Raw genomic sequence first — 18,546 nt, 5'->3', positions numbered from 1 at the left:
AGTTACTGTTTCTTAGTTATCAAAACTTAAAATGAGTTTTTACAGGAACTAGAGAATATTACTGCCTAATTGTTTCTACTCAAAATGTTTTAGGAGTTATTTAAACAATACAGATTTCTGCCTATGAATTCAAAGAAATAGGTATCAGCTACTTTCCAGTGCAAGTTCTTCAAAGATTGATACCTTTTAAGAAGCTTGACCATTTGTACAACTCCAAAGTAGCACCTGTTTGCAGTGCATTCATGCAACTTTGAAATGTCTGTTGCCCTGAAGACTACTCAAGTTAACCTTTTTTCCAAGCTCACAGGTTCTGTTCAGCCAAAAGACAGCTTTTCTTCTAGAAATTAACTCACAGTTAAGGCTCCACGCAGGGGCATCTACCTTGAGAACTGCTTAGACACTGTAGCTTAGCAAAGTACTTTTCCTACAGTTCTTGAAACTCTCAATCACATTATGCAGATTTCTACATTCATATTGTGGTTAAAACATTAATTGGATTTTTACTTTTTCAGAAAAGATCATGGTTTAGAGGAAAATAAAATGAATCCTCAAGGAAAAAAGGAAAAAAATCTTTTTTTAAAAAAAAATTTCCACACAGAGCAAAGAGCAAAGAATTAGCTATCAAAACAAGATTACTTTTGATTAATCCATACTAAATATTCTGTTGTATTTCCCCTTCTTTCAGAGAGTGTATGGGAACTGCTGAATCACGGCCTGAACCTCTGATTGATCGCCTGAGGCGAGCCATGAGTCAGCCAGAGGAGCACAGGTGAAGGCAATTCAGCTGTGCTGTCGGAAGGGGGGAGCCCGGCTGCACCCCTCCTAGACCTATTTAAGAGCTGGCTAGCAGTGGGGAAGGATCTCTTCTGGTGTTTTGTAGGTGAGCCCAGCATAAGAGTAAACTTTCCATTTATTCTCTTTCGTTATCATTGTCCACTTTGCCTAACTCTCTTGATTATATTGTGATTGTAACATCTTTATATCCATTGATTATACAACAAGAAAGCCCACTTTATCAGATTTTTGAAATACACTGAATAACAGAAAATCTGCATTTTGATGCGGCCCAACTCCTTCCCCTATATTATAGCAACAGTTTTCAGCATGTTACTCATGCATGAATGATGAGTTTAATGAGGAATTAACATTTGGGAATGGTAACTAAATACTTACTAACAAATCCTGAACCAGAGCTTTCACATTGCGGGATGTTTCTGGAGAAGGTGAATTATGAGAAGCAAGTTTTATAAGAGTAGCTAAAAAGTTTTTGCATTTTTTCACATTCTCTTGCATCTCCTGCAAAAGCCAAAGAAAATCAAAATCAGACACATGCTATTTTTCAAGAATTATCACTGTACATTCCAATTACTATAAATAGAGAAAATAATTAAATTGTTCTAATTCAAGCAGGAGATACTGCACATACAACAGCTGTTATTTTGCCATTGCTGTTAGTTACCTGACATTTTCTTCATGTCTTATTTAACTGAACATCATACTTCATAATGACTAACAGAAGTCAGAGAAGGAAATCATAAACATCTTACCTTTTGATTTGATAGAAATAAGTATAAATGCAAGAACTAATGTAACAATTCGTTGGAGATACAGTCTACCTTTTGATTTGATAGAAATAAGTATAAATGCAAGAACTAATGTAACAATTCGTTGGAGATACATTCTTCTTTGAAATGCACAATGTACAGCATTCCTTAAGTTATCTTAATTTGTTGAATTATTGATTCAGTGTTTTTGTACAAAGCAGCTACATCAATAAAACCAAATTAGAAATCATTCAAATTCTATCATACACAATGTTTTTCAACAGCGTAAGATCTGATGCTCTTATTTTTCAATATATTTTTATATGCCGTAATTTGGTCCCAAAACTTTGAGAACCAGAAACAATACACTTCAGCTTAACCATAGATTTCCACTTATTTATGAATTGTACAATCAATGAATGTACAGATGTTAAAGTTATGAGGCATACCAGAGAGCTTGCCTACATAATTATTACACAAAAGCAGAAAAGATAGGACGCTCACCCATACTCTGGGCTCGCTTGTGAAAATCCAGCAGAGTGGATCTCCAGAAGAGATCCTTCCCCCCTGGCACTCAACTCTTAAATGGGTCTAGGAGAGGTAGAGCCAGGCTCCGTCCATTCCAGCAGCACAGGTGAATTGCCTTCACCTGTGCTCCTGTGGCTGACTCATTGCTTGCATCAGGTGATCAATCAGAGGTTCAGGCCATGATTCAGCAGTTCCCATACACGAATATATGGCAAGATGGAGAAAACTAACCACAGCTGTTCACCCTTTTCAGAATTTGTATTCCACTTAGTTAAAATGAGTGGAAAGGCTCCTGTTTTGTAAATTAACTGTTTCATTAAGGGAAGTAGGCTTGCATGGAATTTTCCACTTCTGAATAGATCCAAGTAGTTCATAAAATACTAAGAAAACCAAGTGACTAATATTTTAATACTTACCTGTGATACAACTGTAGTTCCAGGTACAGGAGAGCTTGGTATGACTTGGGGCTGTGCTGGCACTTGTGCTGTTGTATGAGGTGGAAGTGGGAGCCGAGGCTGACTCTGGTTTTGTGCTGCAGGTTGAGTTTGTCCACCAGTAATTACTGCAGGCTGTTGAGATGTCGGTGTTCCCGTTGATACTGTAGTCTTGAACAAATTTTGAGCATTTGTTGTACCTACTGATACCTATGAGTATTTTAGGTTGGAAAACAGGTCATTCTTTTAAATCTTTCACCCAACCACAAAGTTCTTAGAAGTCTGACAAAAAAATGTATTTCCTTTCAAATACACCTTTACTGACAAAATAAAAATGTTAACTTCATTATAACTCTAATTTTGTTACCATTTAACCACACTGAAGTCAATCTCATCTAAATTTCTTTTTATTACAAAAATCAATGTACAACTAAAAATGAGTTTTTATTACCCAGTCCTTTAAGATGATTGTTCTGATGTTACTTCTTCACCTCAACTTTTTGTAGATTTGTCCCTTGACACAAACAAGACAATTCCCAATGATCCATTGCCGTGTCATCAAGCTTACAATGCTCTACACTACAATTACAGCTCAGATCCAGATTACACAAATGCATCACCACAGTTTCACAACCTAATTTGAGCACAAGGGCTGTATATGTGCTTTAGCCTTTGCAAACAGAACTGTCTCTGTAGCTTGGCTGTATGTAAAGATCCTGCTGCACTGTCCTCAATCTTGGAAGGCTGGAAAGCTTATCAGGCTGAACAGAGGACCACATACACACACACTCAGTCCAGTTCAGCATTGACATGATCTGACTAAATATGCCACCTTTCCCAGTGCCAAGAAGTCTCAAACTGACACACCAAATGGCACTGCAGAAACTAGAGAGCTCAGCCAGGCAGCATAGCATGCTGAGCAGAACCTATTAAAACTTCTTGATCCAACCTACCTGCAGAGTTTTGGCACAGACACAGAACAAGCTGACCCAGGCACCTGCACTGCAATGCATGGTGTACACTATGGCAGTGGTGTCCACGCAGTCATAGACACCACAGTTCAGTTCAGACAGGGGACAAACCTAGAGCTGCGAGTCCACCACTGAAACAATACTAAAGAGCCCAACTGATTTTTTACTTTAAAAAAGAAAAAAAAATAAAAAAGAAATTATACTACCCGTTTGTTTTCTATTAGCTAGGAAACAACAAAATAAAATACAGGCTATCATCCAACACCTGCATAAAACAGACAGATGATCGATTCACAACTGATTTTTATGCTTGTGATAAAAATAAACACGTTAACATTTCTCATTAAAATTCACATTCGGAAAACCAAATGATTACAAACAAAACTTCTTATTCCATCTTTTGCTTTTTATATTCTCAGTACTTACTGTGGTATGTGAAAGAATAGAGCCTCCTGGCAGAGTTGCAGCAGCTGTAGCACTAACAGGTGTTGCAGTTGACTGAACAACTTTGGCTTGCACTGGAAGTCCAAGGCGAACAGTAGATGTGGCTACAGAAGTTGGTTGCTAATAAAAGAAAAATTAGCAATTTAATCATTAATTATATGTAATATTTACATGTAATTATTCATCAATACATGAGTTTTTAATTGGCAGGAGCACATATTGGTTCTTTATATACACATTTGTTTTTTCTATGAATTCTTCTGAAGGGAAATTAATACTGGGAAAAGTTTAGATGGAAAAAAATATATACATTTTCAGGCAAATATACCATCAGTCCAGCAACACTGAATATCTATCTTCTGTACTTGGGGGAATAAATAAAGTTTAAAAATCTACCTGATATCTCAGGAAAAAAAAAATGCAATTTTTTTTTTGTTAATGTCTGTTTTGCTTTGTTTGTTTGGATAGCTCTCAAGATTTTTCTCTCGAGTTTGGATTTCTTCCATGCTAAGGTAGCCTAGAGGCAATAAACAGCATCATCACAAATAGGTAGAACTGTGTGTCTGTGTAGAAGAATTATCATAAATGCTTCTTAGGATTTAAAATGCCACATTTCTTTTCTCAAGTGTACAAAAGACCACTAGCTTCAATTTCACTGGTCACATGAAACTATATGCACCTGAAGCATTTATAAATGCTTGCATTTATAAATATGAATCCTGCATATCTTGTTCATTTGCTTATGATCAGTTTCTGAGCTAAAATCCCTATGCTGTCAGCCCCCTTCTTGTCAGTGACTGCTTACAGAAGTGGAGATTTACAAAGAAGGGAGATAACCAGGCAAACTTCTGACATCACTCAGTTCCAAGAAAGATCTGCAGTCAGAACTCTGTAAATACATACATAGCTCAGACTACTCGCTACAGAATTTTCCTCAATTAATAAATGTTCTCAATTCAGCATAAGAATATGCTCTAGGAAAAAAAAATCACATATAATTAAAACACGAAATTTCCATACCATATTAGTGTGTTACCTAAGTTTGCAACATATTCCATACACAATTCTCCATTGTGCCAGACCACATGAGCCAGCTGTGAAATGCTGAGACTAAATGCATCCTATTTTAAAAATCACTAGTGACAATAGCTTTTCATACAAAGTTGCCATAAAATCTATTAATGAGTTGGACTTGAAGAAAAAGCCTTACTACTGCAAAGAAATTAATGCAACTTTTTACAACCATGGTTCCAAATCTCAAATACATTAAAAAGTCAAACGTGAAATAAGTGGATCAGAAACATTAGAATTTCCTTATATTATTTGCAAGCATCATGAAAATTGTATTAAAATGACAATTATAAATTGCCAGAAGACACCATAAGAACTCCCAATACAAACACATCAACAAGATCTAGTAAAATAATCACAAAATTTAGAAGCTATCAGCTGTATTTTCTATTAAGGGAAAACTGTAAATAAAAGTCAAGGGAAATATATGAGGGAAAAAAAACCCCACAAAAATTATCAATGCCGTATAAGAAAATCATAACATAAAAGATTTTGTAATGACTTTTTAAGAACAACTGCTAAGGTTTGGTACGAGAGTAATTAAATTCCAAAATTACTAACCAAGACCAAGAAAGGGATATATTTTCAAAAGTAGGTGTATTACTTTTTTAACAGATGCATCATGTATTTTGCGCTTCCTAAAAATATAAATGCAATGTTTTAAAGGCCTTTCCACGCACCTGTAAATTAACATGCAAAGAAACCAGGACATGAATGAATACTCCAATACAAACCTCCACAGGGACACTTCAGAATACTTAAGATAGCCTTTCATATGCAGACATGAGTTGGCTCTTTGCATGCAAAGAGGTTAACTGTTCTAAGCAGGGCACAGTGCAGTGCAGATCTGGAAGCATGGATTTCAAATGGATCTGGCCAGCATGGAGGATGGATGTCCCAAGATTCTTTCTGTCTGCACAAGTCAGTTACTTCACTTCCACAGAAGCAGTCAGTGCACATTGTAATTGTTCTTGGAAGGAGCCAGTGTGGAATTACTCTGGGTACAGCAAATTCACTGCTTAAATAACTTTCTTATGTAGACCTTCTCACCAGCTCTCTGGACACAAAAGTGGCAAGGCAAAGCTTGAGGCATAAACAGGAACAAACTGCTTTGTACCTGCTGTGCACAAGTGAGCCACTGTTATATTTGAAGGAATAATCAAAACGATGCACTTGAAAAAACAGGCCACACGAATACGGAAAAACTACACTGAAATACACGGGAAATATTTGCCAGTGCTTAGGCAGGACAACACAAACTTTGGGGATTACTTTGTGTATCTGCAGCTCTTCAAAATCAAGGCCATTCAAACTGCCACAAGTTAGTACACTGATGTCAGTAAACCTCTGGAAAAAAGATGGTGGCATAGTTGTGTTCTGTGCCACCTCCTGACGTACACTCAGGGTGCCAGCATTAAGGGACACAGGCCTCACCTGACACCACTGCTGGAGTGCATTTAAAAGAAAAAAGAAAGAAAAAGAAGGGAAGAAAGAAAAACACAAAAGGTAAGGAGGGCATGAGGAGAGGCACAGCAAACCAAAGAATCTGGTGGGTAAAATTTTGGCCCTAAGGTTAGATTCTACTTCTACCTGAGCGGCACAGAGTTTGTGCTACCGCACAGATATTCTATTGCATGCAAATACAGACAACCTAATGTGAATTCTCCTATGCCATACACGAGCGTGCAACTTGGAAAGTAGAGTCAGTGACGTGGTGTGGTCATGGCTACAGCTGGAGACAACGAAGGCAAAACAAACACAAAAAGTTAACCAGTATATTTAATTATTCACTTAATATCTTTATTTTCTACTTATAAAAAGAGGCTAATAGTCCCCTCGACTGTATTGTTGAGAAAGTTATTGTAGGGGTAAGCATTGCAAAAAAAATCCTGTTTAGTTATTAATACCCGCTTCAAAAAGATGCTTAGAAACTGAGCAGCAAATAAGCCTGAAGCTATCCACGGAACAGTTAAGGAAGAAAATATCACATAATTCTTCACAAGGTTGTTGAATGTTTTAAAAATTAAGAAAAATAGTAACGTGATCAGGTAGTACAAAGCACATGCATATGGGAGCCACTACTGCACTGCTCAGGAATTCAGCATTTCCTAATCTTTGCAAGCTTAATTTTAAAGCCTTACTAATGATTGGGAGTGCTATAGGCATGATACTTCAAGCAGTTGAAAAATTGTATGTTAACACTACAAAAGGTAAGCAGTAGAATGTGTGGAAGGAAAATGGTTTTGTGGCTGAAGCACAGCCAAGGTATCGGCATTTCAACCTGCCCTGCTAACACAAACGTCTTTTCCAGAATTCTGTAGGAGAGGAACAAGCCTCAAAACTATCTGTACAAAAATACTGTGGGATAGCTGATGTGATAATAAAGTTAATGTGCTTCAGGAAACAACAAAGATTTTTCAATTTGCTTACAATTTACTTCAAAGAGGCAAAACAAGCATTTATCAGGAAAACAGGAAGGATATGAAAAACAGAAAAAATAAATACACAAACCAGAAAAAAAATGTCAAAATTGTAAAAGAACAGAAATACAAACACAGGCACAGTGTATCACCAGAACCATCTCGGACTTGAAAGGCTCAGCTTTAGCGAGAAGAGTTGCTCAAACATTAACAATTTCAGAACTCATGATGGTGAAGGCCAAGCTGCTGCTTAATGCTGCTCTTCTCTATATGATGCTCACTTCTTTCTTTTTGCTGTCCAGAAGCACTTTAATTTTGTAACTAACTTCAAATAATTTTAATTGAAAAATTTATGTTTATCCTTTTTTGGTTATGAAAATTAAACTAATGGGTTCTGAAAACCAGCAAACAAGTATGTGCCACATCAAAAGCATGAAAACCCATCAGCTATACAAATGGAAAGCGTAGATAAACAAAAGAAACTCACCAGAGAAAAACTAGATGGCAGCACCTACTCATTTTTCATAATTTTAGAAGCACAGGCTTCCAAACAAGATATGGAGGCAAAAGTGTAACACAAACTGAATAATAATTGCAAAGTCTTCATCTCTGAAGAATACATACAGGGATGCAAGTAAACCTGTGCTTTTTTGATCTACTTGTAGTAGAAGACTCTACAGCAAACTTTTTTTCTAAGAGAACTGAGGTTCCATCAAATACTAGCTCATTCTTCCCACATTGTTTTAACTAAGGTCATACAGCAGGTACAGTTCTGCCAATGTTAATGATTTAATATGCAGAAAAAAATGATTTTGATCAAAACCAAAAGGAAACTAAAACAAATGTGTAGAAATAAAAAATTCAAAGAAAATTATTCACTGTTAATTCAAACCAACATTCACTATAAATTTATCATCTTGTTAAATGCTTTCTTCAAACAAGCATTATCAGTGAGAAAGTCTTCACTTTCTTTTTTTTCAAGTCTTCACTAAGTGTAACTTCTCAATGCGTCAAAAGTTCATAATAATCCTTCATAAGATAAGTTCTTCCTGGTAAAACATGAGATATTTTAAAAAGATAAGGTTCTGCTAGCTACACCTACAAGATGAATTGTATTCCTAAACAAAAAAATGTTTTGTTCTTCTACATCTGAATATTTGGACATATAATTTCCCTATTTTTAAAAGAAGTGTAGTTAGCTGTAGTTAATATCCCTATCCCTCTCACAGTCATCTATAACCTTATTATAGACCTGAACTGAAATTATTTTAATGTACAATTTCAAGCTTTTGTTGAATTCTTACTTAAAAAAGCCACATAGATGCCAATTTAGAAGATCATTGAAATATTACACATATCTTCATATTACAGGTACTTGTCTCCACAACCGCTTTCTCCATACTATTCTATTATTTTCAAATACTGATTCTTCAGCCTGAATCCATTCCACTACTTCTGACTGCCCTCCAAACATTGCACATGCTTTTGTGACTCTCCCATACTCTACAGCCTTTAAGCCCTGCATTAGTTTAATGCAGAATCTCTCCTACAAGGCACTCGCTTATCTGATTTGTCAGTTTGCAGAACTTTAACAGAAATGGAATCAAGGCACTATAATCAAAAGAAGTAACTTAAATAGCCAAGCACCCCAGAGGAAAGAAACACCAAATTTAGGTTTGCAGTGCAACAGTAATTGCAGTAATGGTGTGCCTGATCTAGCTGATGCTTTTATCTTTGTGCATTTATCACAGACTGCAACTCACTGCACAGTTAAAGAAGAGATTATCGTAGGATGAATGGGAATTCATGCGTCTCAATTTTCCCGAACTTTTCTGTTTGACACGGCCATCACAACGCTTACTTTTCTACCCGGGGAAGAAAATACTCTTACATGGAGATATCTGAGCTCTGAGCCTTCAGCAAGGCAACACGTGCTTGTTTTTTAATCAAAGGAAAGAGTTATACTAAGCTCATATGCTAAATCCTGAGGGAAATTAAACTATGCTTTCTTCTGCTGCTCCTACAGAAAGTTGGCTCTTTCCTCATAGACTGTTCTGGATGGAAGCACAGCTGCTGAAGTCACAGGAATTTTCCCTCGCAAACAACAGGGAGAAGATCTATCAAATAATGGTCCTGGGATATAGGAAGGATACCTTGATGCGTTACCAGGCTAAAGAAGTAGCCCAGAGTCTGTATAGCTGTATGTATTGGTTAAGTCAATTTGATTTAAGAACACTTAAAACATTTATTTATTTTCCCCACCTTTTTTTTTTTTTTGAGAGAGAGGAAGGAGATTCACGGAGCTTCAGATTTCACAGACACACTCTGTTAGTTTTGCAGACCATCTTTCTTGTTATTTTTAAAGTTGTTCCTTTTATATTCTGCAGCTCTCACTCACAGCACTCAATGAGATGCCAAAGCTAACTATCAGATTTTACCATTTCTTTGTGAGATAATTTAATAACCCTTATTTTACATCTAATTACGTAGCTCCTAGCATACTTCCTTAATATAATTATTTAAAGTGTACATAGAAATTACATCAGTAACACTGAAAACAATTACTGAGCTGGTATTTGACGCTGGCTAGAAATGAGTACAAACTAAAGAAAAGCAAACAGAGGAGCTATGAAGTAGACACTGACTAACACGTTCTTTGTAGTAAGAGCTGGTATCCTAGAAAATGCTTTGAGTACTAACTCACTGGATGAATGCTTTTTCAGTACATACAACTCTGCATTTTAGCGCTTCATCCTTTTTCTTGGCTAACCAGAATGACTACTCAAACAACTGACACTTCCAAAAACTTAGCATAGTATTTATCACTGGACACTACACTACATCATCCTAACACTAGAACTAGCTCCCTCAGATTTTTAGCATCTTTACCACCATATGAACATGCAGTATTCTCAGAGCTTAATTTTTACAAAAACGCAGCACGTCAGATTACACTGTTTCCACAATCTTAACAGCTTCATATAACTGGAGAACACCTGCCTGAGGCCAACATGATCAACTCCCAACATCTGTTGTGCACACATACAAATTCCAACCTTCTAATAAAGACTCACAGGCAGCCAAGCAGAACTGCATTTTTGTCATAAAATTCTATGTACAATAAAGATGTTCTCCTCATATGTTCTCAAATAACAGACTATTTCTTAATGTGTAATTTCCTATGAATGCTTCCACTCTGAATTTTAATTCTGAATGCTACCCACAGCAATTAAAGTTGCACGAAAACTTACAGTATGAAACCAAACCAACAAAACCTAACTCATTTTAACAGACTGAGGTCATATTCTTGGTGCAGTCCCACCCCATGATCTGTTATGCATTTATGCTATACACTCATCTCAGAATCCGTTGCTAGAGTGTGTGCTGTATATTCTTTTGTAGTCAGTAATAAAGAAGTAATGCATTTATTTTAAAAGCAAACAAACAAAACAAGAACGCAAACAACCAACAACGGACACACAGACTAAATAATGAACATTGTCCAGATTTCTCTTTGTGTCAAATCAGTAAAAAAAAACCAAACAAACACCTGGAAATTAAGATAGGCTTGTCACTGTGTTTATTCCTGACATCTCATATTTATCTCTGAAGGATTTTTACAAATCTTCTTAGCCTTCCAGATCTCACAAATTTAGATATTAACCACCTGCCCTTTCTGCAGAGTTCTTTTATGATATTCCATCTAATACTGTGCTTACCTTTTTTCTGGCAGCATAAAGTTTTTCAAATGTTTCCAGGCTTTTATCTCTTCTTGAGATACATTCTGTTGAGCTACACAATATTCCTATTACATTCATATCTAAAACTTGCATTTTACTTGGCTACTCTATGGTTTAGATTACCTCATTTTCAATTATGCAATTCTATTCTGTCTTCCTCCTCTTCTGAAAAATTTACCATTGCTTTTAGTTTTTAACTGAACAATTTCTTAAACTACAAACATGATGTAAAACACAAAGCATATAATGGGACAGCAATCAAATATAAATATACATATTTAAGATATTTCAAGCAAGATACACAACAATCAATCAAAAATTCTAAGGGCATATTTTTCACCTACTTTCAGAGTTATCTCTTTCATAAGCAATCAACTTAGGCAAAGCTACCTTTCACTTTGTCTGTAATTATCATAGCACAACAGCCCTATACATCTGAAGATGCTTACCTCTACATTCTAGTAAGACTGGCCATACATAGTCTGAAGCTGAACAACATCCTTACAGAATTTTAAACAAAAAAACTTTACAAAGTAATTTAAAATAAATAAAAAAACAAATTCCACACTTTCATCCTTGAAAATAAAACAGAAGTGAACCAGAGGAAAAAATCTTTCTCCCAGATAAAGTATACTACAAAAATGTAACTACTGTGAATTCTGGCATAGAACACGCTTTGCTTTCTCTTTTCTAATTTCTAGTGATCACATCCATCACTATGCTGGAATATCACAATGACTCAGAGAGGGAACAAAGTCATTTCCTAGTCAGTGGCACACATTCCAAACTAATTTCTGTCTAAGATGAGCCCTCTGACCTCCAATGAACTCAAAGCCCAAAAAGGCTCTTGAGCAAACCTGCAACGTAGACTTTTCTGGAAAAAAAAAAAGAAAAAAAAAATTCAAGCCACTGAAAATGAACTGTATTTGAATAAGTATGTCTTGGTTGTCAATTAAAAAAAAAAAAGTGTATGCACAGGAAGCACATTTATCAAAGAACCAATAATGTACAAGACAGAGGAAAACGAAACACACAAAAGCAAGGTGAAATCGAGCCAGACATACCTGAGTTGTTGTTAGGCGAAAAACTGGGCCACTTGTGGGCACTGAAAGTCGAGGCGAAATGCTGGCAGGACCTTGTCCCTGGGTCTGCACCTGAGCCTGCATCTGTGCCTGGGCTAGAGCCTGCTGAGGTACCATCACAAGTTGTCCAGCATCCGTGCGCACCAAGACCATGCCTAGTGAGAATAAAGTGACAATAACTATAGAATAAAGAATAACACGAATTATAAGGAATCACGTAACTATGAAATATAGAATAAGAACAACAATAGTACTGTCCCTTTTTCTTTATTCTGTACCTTTCTTTTTAACTGGAGTGCAATGAGATTTTACTTCAATGAAGAAAAGGAACTCCCACCAGCAAACAAAAACTACTCAAGCTAGTTTGAAATTCAAACACCTATAATTTACGGTGACCAAAACAAATGGTAACTTGAGCATACAGGTGTGCAATGATGCACAGAAATGTAGCTAAGGTTTGGAGAATAAAACTCGAAAGAAACAGTCACTAAAGTAAACTATAACAACGGTCTAGTTGCTGAGAACAACATTCAGTTTGCACATACCAGGGACAATGACATGAGAGCTTTACTAAAACAACAGCATTAGGGAACATGTGGATGCAAACATTAAGCCAGGCACATTTCTGAGTATACAGTTTTTGAGATCTAGTTAATGTTTGAGCTCTGACACATTAATTTATTCAGCACTTACCATCACTGTACTGGGCGGTTTGGGATGAAGGAAAAATACTATCACACCCACAGGCCCAACACAATTAGAAGCACGGGTGCTTGAGGAAAAATTCCAAGGAATTGTTTTAAATGAACAGAGTACTTTCTGGATGTAAATAAAAATACTTTTATTTTCTCATAATACGCTTCACAAATAAAAGCCCTTCTACACATCCATTCGGTGCCATCCAGACTTGCCCTTACTGTAACTGTCCTGGTTTTCCACTATCAGCAGGTCAAAAAGGAGCTCCCAATGGCTAAGCTGGCCCCTGAATCACCTGGACATTTATACTTATTCCAGGTCACTGCAAGCATGTAATGTGCTTTTTCTAGTTCAGTCAGAATTAAGAAGCCATTCTCCAGATAAAATATGTAAAAGAATTTTCAAGTTAGTCTCAGAACACATTCCAATAATCTGATCTAGATGAGAGTAGGATACAGTGTACTATCAAGAAGGAACAGATCTTTCAGGAAAATCTTTCTAGGAAATCTCTTTCACTCTGCTGACAACAGAGCCAGGAGATGTTGTTCCTGCAACTTATCTATGTGTACAGATTTCTTCATATGCATTTCATAACTTTGCAAGGGAAAATAAAGTAAAAACATATACTCACTTCTAAGTATTAGCTTCCCAGAAAAACAAACAAACAAAAAACCTCAGTAAATAGATTTTGAAACATATTGAGCACTATTATATCCAGCAAGTACCCAAATTCAGAAGCAGTCTATATCTTTCTTTCTATGTCTCTGACATAGAAACACAGAGCCCAGTCCCGTGATGAACACAACTGAACTGCAGCTCCAATAGAAGCCCTCACTTACTGAGTCCTGGGTGCCACCTTCACTACAGAGGCCACTGAAGGTGCCTCCCAGCCACCTTCACTACAAAAATCACAAACAGAAAACACATTTCTGCCACTATGAACTGAAGAGCTGTAGGAATCGAGCTTTAAGGTAAAAAGCACACAGAGCTACTGCGAGGACCTCATCCAAAGGATACGATCACATCTCTCTCACAGCCTGGATGAGTAATTTTTAAAAGAAGAGCTCAGCAACAACAGATCTTGAAAAGGTAACTTTCTAGGAGCATTAGCCCTTCCAGCACCAGACCTAATGGTTTGTAGAAAACCCCATAAGCAGAAGATGTACTCAATATCTGCTGCTCTGGACAAACAGATATTAATAATTGCTCCAATGTGCGGAACGGATACATTCCTGTGAGCATCGTGAACCTAATGCAAAAATCCTTAGAGGATAATGCATACCACACACACACACAAAAAATACACATTCTATTGGCATTACACCAATCCACATCTGTCTTGTTAATTACTCCTTCAACCTTGTAAAATTCAATCTGAATTTAAAAAAAAAAAGAATGGACAAATTAATTGCAACGCATGCCACACGGTTTCAGTACAATCTGCAGATATAACTGCTTCTACAGACGCATACGTGTTCGTGCAGCAATTTTAAATTTTAATCCAGCTTTGAGGACTTGAAAATTCTTTTATTTTGCAGCATACAGGAAGTGGTCAGATTCTCATAATTGAGTTAAACAAGGCAATTAATTTTTCCTTATTGTCAGCCATGAAAGGATCCAACTCATGAGCTGCTATGAAGTGCCAAAACTGGTACTGGTATTGTATGCTAATCAGTATTATTTGCTAAAATAAACTCATTCTAAACTTCTGCATTAGGCAGAATATCACAATAGGAGAGTTTCAATATCATTTAATAATGTGCACAAACTTAAGGAGTAATTAATCAAAAACAGCAACGTATTTTCTGAATTACTCTTACCCTTCCAACATGCTATCCTTCTGTTAATGCAAATTTAATGGATTTCAAGCTATCTAGTAACAAAATTAAATTCAAGTGATACATTTTCCACACTATTATTTCCAGAACTGTCTCTAAACCTCTGACAAGATTGCTTTCAAGGACTCTGTTTTCCCCTTCTATTTAAAAACTACATAGCAGAACAAAGGCAATAAACTGCAGAAACTTCATACAAAGTCATGCTACAACTTATCATAGGTATTCACTATTTATCAAGCATATTAAAAAAGTGAAGTCAATGGCTAAAGCTAACAATATAATTGGAATATAGTCATGTATTTTTAAACTAACCCCTTAATAGTTTTGAGTTAGTCAGGTCTTCATGAAACCACTGAGCTTTATCCAACTGGGGCATCAAAATTTGGAGCAGGAGTTTCATAAGCTGCAGTCAAATACACAGCTACTAAGAGCTACTAAAGCACACTCAGAAGCACGCTTCTATCGCATTTTGCTCTATTTATCTTGGCTAACAAAAAACAGCTATTAAAAGAAACATGGTGAAAGAAATAAATCATTTCAGATTACATCAGTATCTACAGGTAGTATCACACTGTCAACATAAATAGAAAAAAAAAAAAAAGGAAAAAATTAAATGTCAATTCATCTCCTAGATCTGTAACTAACTTAGCAACTTGTTGCAATCTAAGCATGGGAGCACAGCCTGCAACCCTGGGAACGTTTAGGTAAGGCAATACGCTGTGGAGTAGGAGTTACCAGGATGGAGAGGTGCTGCTTTGATTCATCAGCCAAACTTGCATCTTTACAAAACAACACCAAGAAACTAAGAAGGGAACAAGCAGGACATGGGGGCTTCTTCAGGGCTGGAACCAAAATGCAGTGATGGCAAGGCTGTGAGTACCCAGCAAGGAGTGACACCGTCACACACACCAAAAAGAACTTTACATTAAACCAGACTGCTTAGTGGACATGGTCACCCAGTGCCCATCAGAAGGCATTCCCTGCAAACAGAAAACTTTTCTCCACATCAAGAGTACAGCAGATTGCAGAGCGCTTCAAGAGAGATGTGATTCCTGGTTAACACATTCCAGATTGTTCTGCTGCACAGCTGTTTTTACACCGTTACAAAATACTTACCGTGACCATCACTCTCTCAACGAGAGGAAACAACTACTCTGCACCAGCAGCAAAGCACACTAAGCCAACCACATCCTCGCTCACGCCAACCAGTCGGCCACGACTCGCTCTCAGACGGGCGCCCGTCCTTTGGCTCGCAACACGCGGAGCAGCGGGAAAACGCCAACTTTGAAAAACCTCCGTCAGAGAAGGGCCGAGCAGAGAGCCGCGCGCCCGCCCCGCCCGCCCCACTTACCGGGCGGGATGGTGAAGCCCGGCGGCAGCTGGATGGTGGTCTGCTGCGGCGGCCTGACGATCAGCTGCGGGGCCACCAGCCTCGGGGCAGCACCCAGCGCGGGCCGTGGCGACAGCGCCTGCGAAGCGGCAGGGAGGGCAGCGCCCGGCTTGGCGACGCCCGCGGGTTTGGCAGCAGAGCCCGGTCCCGGCGGGGTGGCGGCGGGCGCGGGGCTGGCGGAGTTGCCAAGTGCGTTTACTGCGGGCTGAGGGCCGTGCGCGGGCTTGGGCTGCGCCGCGCCGCCTTCCCTGCCGGCCGGGCTCTGCTGGCCGCTGACTGGCGGCACCGCCGCCGCCCGGCCCCCGGCGCCCTCCCCGTTGGGCGCCGCCTCGCCAGGCAGCGGCGCGGGCTCGGCGGCGTCGGCTCCCTCCTTCGCAGCCCGCCCGCCGCCCTTCGCCCCGCTCCCCTCCACGGCCTCGTCGCGCGGTGGCGTCTCCACGGCGGGCGGGCTGCGGCCGGGGCTGGGGCTGCCCGCGTCCCGGGAGCCGGCGCCGGCGGCCACATGGTTGTTGACAGGCGGGGCGGGCGGGGGAGCGGCGGGCTGCGGCGGGGCCGGGGCGGCGGGGCTACCGCCGAGCAGAGCCGCTCCATGTGATTGCTGCACACTACTACTGTTTACACTCACTCCCCGCCCCGCCGCCGCCGCCGCCGCTACCGCCGTCGCTGCCGCCGGGGGAGACGGGGACGGGAGCGGCCCCGGGGCGGGGGCTCGGCTCTCCGCGGCTCCGGGACGGCCCGCCGCAGCCTCCTCCACCCCGGTAGCGGGGGGGGGCGCGGGGTGCCCCTGCTGCTGCCGGACGGGGCTGCCGCCCCCCGCCAGGCTGCCCTGGCGCTGCTGCTGCTGCTGCTGCTGCGGCTGCTGCGGCTGGGACAGGGCGGAGGTCCTGGGCTGGGGCGCCTCGGCCGAGCCCCGGCCGCCGGCCAGCTGCGATTCCAGGGAGCCCACCAGGTCGCTGACCGCCTTCTCGTCCACCTCCTCGGAGAAGAGCAGCATCTCTTCCAGGGGATCCGAGGCGCCCGCCGCCATCTTGCGCTGAGGTGGGAGCCGGCCGCGCAACGCGCAGGCGCGCCGGCCTCTGTCGCGCGCGGGGCACGCTGGGAGGGCCCGCCTTCCTGCTCTCCCTGCCGTGGGGCGGGCGCTCACAGGGCGCGGGCGGAATGTCAGGCTTGGCGCTTTCGAGCTTGCTTTTCGGCGCCGGGGAACATTCGCCGAGATGCGCGGGGCTCCCGCTGCTCCTGGCCGGCAGGGCGTGGGCAGGGCCTGGCGTCCTGCCCGGTATGGGCGGAGGGGTACCGCGTGAAGGAGCATCGGGCGGCAGCGCTTCGGCGGTGAGGGGTTTTTAACGCCCGGCAGAGAGTGTTGGGAAAGCCTGCCGAGCCGGCTCGGAGCGCTGTGCGTTTGCACGTCGTGAAATGAAATGTGCGATCGCGCTACCTGGCGTTTGTAAAGCTGCCATAACCGTGTGCTTTGCCTTCAAGTCATTCATTCCTCGTGAAAACAATCCCAGGCAGCAGGTCATTCTTAGCGAGAACTGAAAGCAGACAGGCTGCGAAAAGGGCTCAGCAGCCCAACGCAGGCATTTTTTCCAAGGCGGCAACGTAAGTGCTACTGAAGCTGCTGGAAGTCCTGATGTGGGCAGGCTGTTGTGTCTGCTTTAAAGCTTTTGTGTCTAAAACTCCTGCATTGCACTGCTAGCAGAAGGCTTGTTACCAGAATGCTCTTTGCGTCATCACAGCAGCTGCCCTCACGCTGTTTCCTCAGCATCCCCGCTGGAAATTTGAGGCGGTTCATTCTGTTTCTAGCGATTTTATCATTGTTTTTCTATATGCGCTTTTTCCATTACCGCTTGCCTCGTGCATTTGGAAATTTCCAAGAGGAAAACGGTAGCTCTAGTCTGTAATTTCTTTGACAAATGACAGAACGGTTTATTTCACGGGACCTGCAGAGAAAGTGATTTTGCCCACATGTATAATCACTTTCCACAACTCACTACATCTGTTCTTGCACACAAGTGATAACCACCATGTATTTTTCAAGCTGACAGCGGAGAACAGCTTGGATTCCAGTGGCTGTCTGCTGACCTATGATAGCATGGATAGCAAAGTTGGATGCATTTGGTCTGCTACTCAGTGGCCTGAAATGGTGATTCACTTTCTGATTTTTTCAGGTGATTCTTTTTACGATTCTCCCTGAAACTGAAAAATGCATATCAGTGAATAACCTACCTAAGCATAAAGTGAACTTGTAGAAAAGAGTGATGGTCTTACTATACCCACACACACAGCTGATAATCCATTCTCAAGCTCCAAAGCCATACACTATATGATCTGGCTGGAATCACACAGCTAAGCTGCTAATCACTTGTTACCATCCAGGTCACATATTTT

General features: G+C 40.5%; 1 protein-coding gene across 1 annotated transcript in view; it reads right to left on the bottom strand.

Moving 5' to 3' along the window:
• The window catches only part of LOC128082014 (transcription initiation factor TFIID subunit 4-like), a 132,600-nt gene extending 115,382 nt beyond the window's left edge, over positions 1 to 17,218 (bottom strand). The window contains exons 1-5 of the mRNA XM_052685831.1: positions 16,120 to 17,218; positions 12,217 to 12,389; positions 3,904 to 4,041; positions 2,489 to 2,716; positions 1,174 to 1,296 (exon numbers count right to left, since the gene is read on the bottom strand). Of these exons, the coding sequence (XP_052541791.1) occupies positions 1,174 to 1,296; positions 2,489 to 2,716; positions 3,904 to 4,041; positions 12,217 to 12,389; positions 16,120 to 17,185 (1,728 nt within the window). The 5' untranslated portion in view covers positions 17,186 to 17,218. The remainder of the gene's footprint in view (positions 1 to 1,173; positions 1,297 to 2,488; positions 2,717 to 3,903; positions 4,042 to 12,216; positions 12,390 to 16,119) is intronic.
• Positions 17,219 to 18,546: the final 1,328 nt, after the last annotated feature.

This window comes from Tympanuchus pallidicinctus, unplaced genomic scaffold, assembly GCF_026119805.1.
Source record: "Tympanuchus pallidicinctus isolate F22 unplaced genomic scaffold, pur_lepc_1.0 scaffold22, whole genome shotgun sequence".
Classification (NCBI taxonomy): Eukaryota; Metazoa; Chordata; class Aves; order Galliformes; family Phasianidae; genus Tympanuchus; species Tympanuchus pallidicinctus.
This window is presented reverse-complemented; position numbering and strand designations above follow the sequence as displayed.